Here is a 5317-nt window from a genome sequence, read left to right on the forward strand (position 1 = left end):
CACTTTTTTTACTGAATGTACCTTTGAAAACTTGTTTCCAGACTTTACTGGGTCATGTGAATGTGATGAATGATTCACTTTTATGTTGGTAAAAGAAATGGTTTAATTGTATTTTTTTAAACCAGGGTTTTCAACTGGGGCTAAAGGTCCATGTTCCCGCAGAGTTTAGCTCTAACCTTGCTCAAATTCACCGCCTGCAACCCCCTAATAATCCTGAAGATCCTGATGAGCTTGTTCAGGTGCGTTTGATTAGGCTTAGAGCTGAACTCTGCAGGAATGTGGGAAGCCCTGGTATAGACGAAATGAATATAGTTTATAAATTAACAAAAATAAATGAGCATTGTATACATAATCATGGAGAGTATATTCATAAAACCAAGTAAATGGAAATCTCGAAATAAAAAACGTAATACCCAGCTTCTAAATTTAATATAATTAATATTTATTTAATTAGAGTGCAATTAGATTTATTTTCTTCATGAATGTTAAGTTCAGTATAAGTAGATTTTACTTAATAATAGTAAATAGGTTTACTTAAAATGTGTTTTTCCCCGAAGTATTTTTTCAAGTAAATCTTACAATTTTTTTTTTTTCTTTTCAGTGCTGAATCAGCCAAAGTTCTGTCAAATCAATGAATTGCATGCATTTATTATTGGCTTGTGCTGAGAAAATGGGTGTTATCATAAAACAAACCAGCATGTAATTATTTACATGTATTTCTTCGAGGACAACGACCGATCTCAAATCTTCCGTTTATTACTAGTGTATTTGAGTGAAATGTATTTGTTAAGATTGTGTATTTATTTAGTGTATTTTATTAGTGCAAATCATATTTTTGAAACTTTCCAGTCTGGGTTTAAGCCTCTGCAGCTTTATTATGGATCCTTAATGATACTTTGTTGGTGACTGACTCTGGTGACTCTGTTATCCTAATTCTGTTAGACTTAACCTCGGCTTATGATACAGTTGATCATAAAATACAATAATACAAAACACCGCCGCTAAATTCCTCAAAGGACAACGTAAATTTGATCACGTTACTCCAAACTGAAATCGTTGCATTGGTTACCTGTGCATCTTAGAATTAAGTTTAAAATTCTTCTCTATGTTTTTAAATCTATAAATAATCTGGCACCATCTGATCAACTTTATCCATACAATCCTACACGAAATCTGAGGTGTGGTGATCAAAGACTTCTCTTTGTCCCCAGATCATGGTTAAAGCATAGAGGGAATAGAGCCTTTGCGGTTGCTGGCCCTAAGCTGTGGAACAGCCTATATCAGTTCAGCACAGTCTTTAAATGTTTTTAAATCATCTCTTAAAACCTATTTCTTTTCTTTGGCTTTTAATGTATTGTGAGTTCATGGTATGAACCTGTGGGTTGTCATGTGTTCTATGTCTTTGTTTGTTCAGCACTTTGGTCAGCCGTGCTTGCTGTTTTTAAATGTGCTATATAAATAAAACAAACTTGAAACTTGAAGGACAAGAATTTACACTTAATTTCCAGGTCATTCCTTTGCAATGTTTAATTATTAAAACACTTTCACCAAAATAGTTATACAATCTTATATAAAAAGTCACAGTGTATGTATAAATATATATATTAAAAAATCTATTTCATAAACATTGTAGTCAGCGTGATGTATGAAAACCTGAGGTGACATTAATTGAAGTACCAATCATAGAGATCATGAGCTTCTTTATATTCCCTGTGTCGTGCCACATGGTCGCAGGCAGTGCAAATAGCCAGAATAAACTCTTGTGTCTGTAATATTAAATGAGGACTTGGAGTGAGATGTTTCCTCCAGTTAAAGTACTTGCGATATGCATCTTCATCCTTGTCCAGATGAAGCAGATATTCGGCTAGTGATTTTGCATCTGGGAAGTCATTGACATGAATGAAGGACTCGGCGGGTACAAAGTTTTCATAGTTTCTTCTCGGAGGACCCAACACCACAGGGACGGTACCTGCAGCGAGCGGCCCATTTAACTTCTCAGTGATGTAGTCTTTGTGGATGGAGTTCTCAAAGGAAAGGTAAAATTTGCAGCTAGCCAGGGTTGGATAGTACTCGTCGTAACCCAGAAATCTTGAATAAGCCTTTCCAAACAAAGTCACTTGGATGTATTTGCTGAATTCCCTGTAAAAAACGTTCCTTGTGTCGACACCAGTTGAGGGATCGTTGTTACTTACAATCCAACACACCAGTTTGTCCTTTTTGGGAATCACAAAATCCTCATTAGGTTTCTTCCTGGTTGTCAAGCGCATCCGTACAGGAATATCAGCATCCTGTCTGTAGCTGAGAGTGAGATTGAACAGGTTTTCCAGACCTGGTATCTTTTTGGTGTTGGTTGGTGATTCCAAATGCAACCAAATCCACCTCTGGAACGGAGGACGAGGAGATGGGGGAAGGTTGGACAGATCCCATTGGAGGTTTCTGTGATAAACAATGACATTATCTGCATCGTTGTAGAGAGATCTATCATCCGTCAGATGACAATTATCAATATTGTAAAACTTTTTGCAGTCACTGAAATCAAACCTATAATTTTCAGGCCAAACCCATAACAGAAGTATAGGTTTCTCCTCTGCTTCAACAGAAGGAGAGCTGTTGCTCTTGGCAGAGCTGATTTGTGAATATTGGTGTGATTTAAAAACAGGAGGTGGACATTTGTTTGAAGGTGAGAACCAGAAAAACACAACGCTCAGAGAGATGACACCTGCCAATGTCATTATTACACCCAGACGTAACAGCGATGGGCCATTTGTGTTTATCATTTTTGATCTATAGAGAATAACAGAAAAAAAAGTTTACGAACAAGAATTAAAAGAAATGCTTCAATAAAAACACTGTAGAATCAGTTCACACTTTTGTGTGAGACAAAACCAACAGAAGTGAAAGTTAATCATTATCTTGTAATAAAATATAAAATTTAAACTTTAACCATTTTAGTCTGGTAAAATATATTTAAATTACATTTTTTTAAACAAAGTACTCAATTTACTTCCTTACCTGATTTAAGAAGAAATAAAATCTGCTATTTGGTGTCCCGTATAAAGCCGATGTCTGATGATTACTCTAAATAGACAGAAACATGGAAGAGATTTTCTTTAAAGCATTAATCCTGTGCTTAAACAATAGAAAAAACTGGTTTGTTTGGTGGTTTGCCACACCTGTAGGAAGTATGACACAAACCAATCGCAATTCAGTATGCAAATATGACTATGACATCAACAAAGGGTATCAATATCACACCACCAAGTTAGTCCTCTGACCTAAAACACCCAAACCAGTTTAAGATTCATCAAGTATCCTGGTTAAGTGTCCTCTAGCCTAATAATAAACATTGACTTAATCATGACTCAAACGGAAGACTATAATTAAGATAATTATTTAATAAATATACAGAGAAACAGTATGTTTAAACATCATTTACAACTTTTAGCCAGCAGATGACGCTTGCAGTACCGTCATGACACGAGATAACCAACCATATTCTTCACATACAGACATGAATACTGCCTGGATCATGTCCCAATCCCAGGTTAGATTAGGACAGGGAGAAAGGTTGGACAGATCCTAACTGACAGACTTACGATAAATAAACACATCATCTGCATTGCTGATTGCTCTAGAGAGCACTATCAGACAACTAATATTGATCTAGTTTTAACGACACAGGTGCACCTTCTAAACTGCATCATTAAGGAAGTTATTGCTCTTAAAATTTTATTTTTCAGATTACGGTAGAGAAGTTGGACAGATGGTAAACCAAAGTTCCCTTTAAACTCGAGCTTGACATTTTCTGATGTAAAGAGAAGAATGAAAAGGAACTGGTTAACTTTCAACAACAACAAAAAAATGAAAAATAAATAAAACAAATAAAGGGGATCTGAAAATAAATGCATGCAGAATGAGCTACATGAAATCCACTTGAGAATATAACAGATACATCACAGGCACACATGACACCTCTAATCATATTTCAACAGTCATGCATATTTCATTCAGGACAGGTTCTCATTTCTTGACTCCACAATTGGACCTTATGTCTTTAACATTTCTATCTGAAACTATCTAATTGAATTCACTGTCTACTACCATAACTACTTCCAGGCTGACTAATGGAGTGCTACTTGTCAGTTAAGAGTTTCCTCTAAGCTGTTGGAAAATGAATAAAATAAATTATCCATTCACTACTACAAATGTGTGCTCCCACATGCCATTTCAAAGCTGTTAAAGTTCAAAACCTAACATAACACAAAACTGAACGAGACCATTTTTTACATTTCTACATTAATACCTCATTGAAATTTATTCCAAATTGAAAAAAAAATAAAAAATACAATACTATAAAACACCAAAGGTGTTAGTATTTCAGTTACATTTTCATTGAACGTTAATCTAAACGTCAATCAACAAGAGCGCCATTCTTGTTATTAAATTAATTTTACAATAATGTTTTTTTGTATAATGCTGCCTTCTGTTAGTGCAGGTCTTTGTTTTATGAGTGACAAAGACAAGTGTGTTTGCTTTCTCAGTGTTATGAAGGAAGAAGGAGTTGATTTGAGAATGAGTTGAGAAATCATATATGATTCAGCAGTTTAAACTGACCATTTGGACAGTTTTATTGTTTTGTTTTATAATACAACGTTCTTTTTATTGCACAGTGTAAAACAGACTTAGGCTTACCTTGGTATATGGTAGGCTAATATAGGATATTATAAGAAACAGTACCAGTATTGAATTTTATACTGGTTTAAAGAGGGAAACTTGAGAAGAACAGATCCTATATCAAAACCCTAACAAATTAAACAGCCTTAAATTATGCATAGTAGCCTCAAGCAGTAGTTCTCAACTTTTTGTTGGTTTTCAACCAACAAATTATTAAAATAGCCTCTAATTCTTAAAAAAAAAAAAAAAAAAAACTAGTGTAAATAGCAATTAGATTATATTTACACTAAGTGGAAATAGCATAATTTATTAGTGATAGATGCTATTTACACTAAGTGCAAAAAAGCAATGGATTCTATTTACACTAAGTGAAAATAGCAATATATTTTAATTATATGCTATTTACTCTAAGTGCAAATAGCTATAGATTCTATTTAAAATAGCAAGATTTTCTGCTATTTATACTATTTATTTGCAAATAGTGGCAATTATCTGCAGTATTGTAGTAGCTACATTATAAAACAATACGCAATAATAATGTTTCGAGTGTAAATTATAATTTCAATTCAAATTATTAAATGGATGCCACATTTTTTTTGACAATAAAGCCCTCCCTACACCTACCCTAACCCCCAGATCCGGC

At 34.2% G+C, this 5317-nt stretch overlaps 1 protein-coding gene across 2 annotated transcripts; it reads right to left on the reverse strand.

The window, feature by feature from the left end:
• Positions 1–1520: 1520 nt before the first annotated feature.
• LOC109069186 (4-galactosyl-N-acetylglucosaminide 3-alpha-L-fucosyltransferase 9-like) lies at positions 1521–3142 on the reverse strand. Of its 2 annotated transcripts, XM_042761602.1 has the most exons (3): positions 3013–3142; positions 2542–2784; positions 1521–2436 (listed from the first exon to the last, which is right to left on the reverse strand). In XM_042761602.1, the coding sequence occupies exons 2-3, from the start codon at positions 2775–2777 to the stop codon at positions 1665–1667; spliced, it is 1008 nt and encodes a 335-aa protein (XP_042617536.1). In that variant the 5' UTR covers positions 2778–2784; positions 3013–3142; the 3' UTR covers positions 1521–1664. The 2 variants fall into 2 exon arrangements, with proteins under 2 accessions (XP_042617536.1, XP_042617535.1); XM_042761601.1 differs by having other exon boundaries at positions 1521–2784.
• Positions 3143–5317: the final 2175 nt, after the last annotated feature.

Source organism: Cyprinus carpio, chromosome A8, assembly GCF_018340385.1.
Source record: "Cyprinus carpio isolate SPL01 chromosome A8, ASM1834038v1, whole genome shotgun sequence".
Taxonomy (NCBI): domain Eukaryota; kingdom Metazoa; phylum Chordata; class Actinopteri; order Cypriniformes; family Cyprinidae; genus Cyprinus; species Cyprinus carpio.

Coding starts and splice junctions, on each gene's coding strand:
- LOC109069186 (XM_042761601.1), bottom strand. CDS start 2,777: ATGATAAACACAAATGGCCCATCGCTGTTACGTCTGGGTGTAATAATG.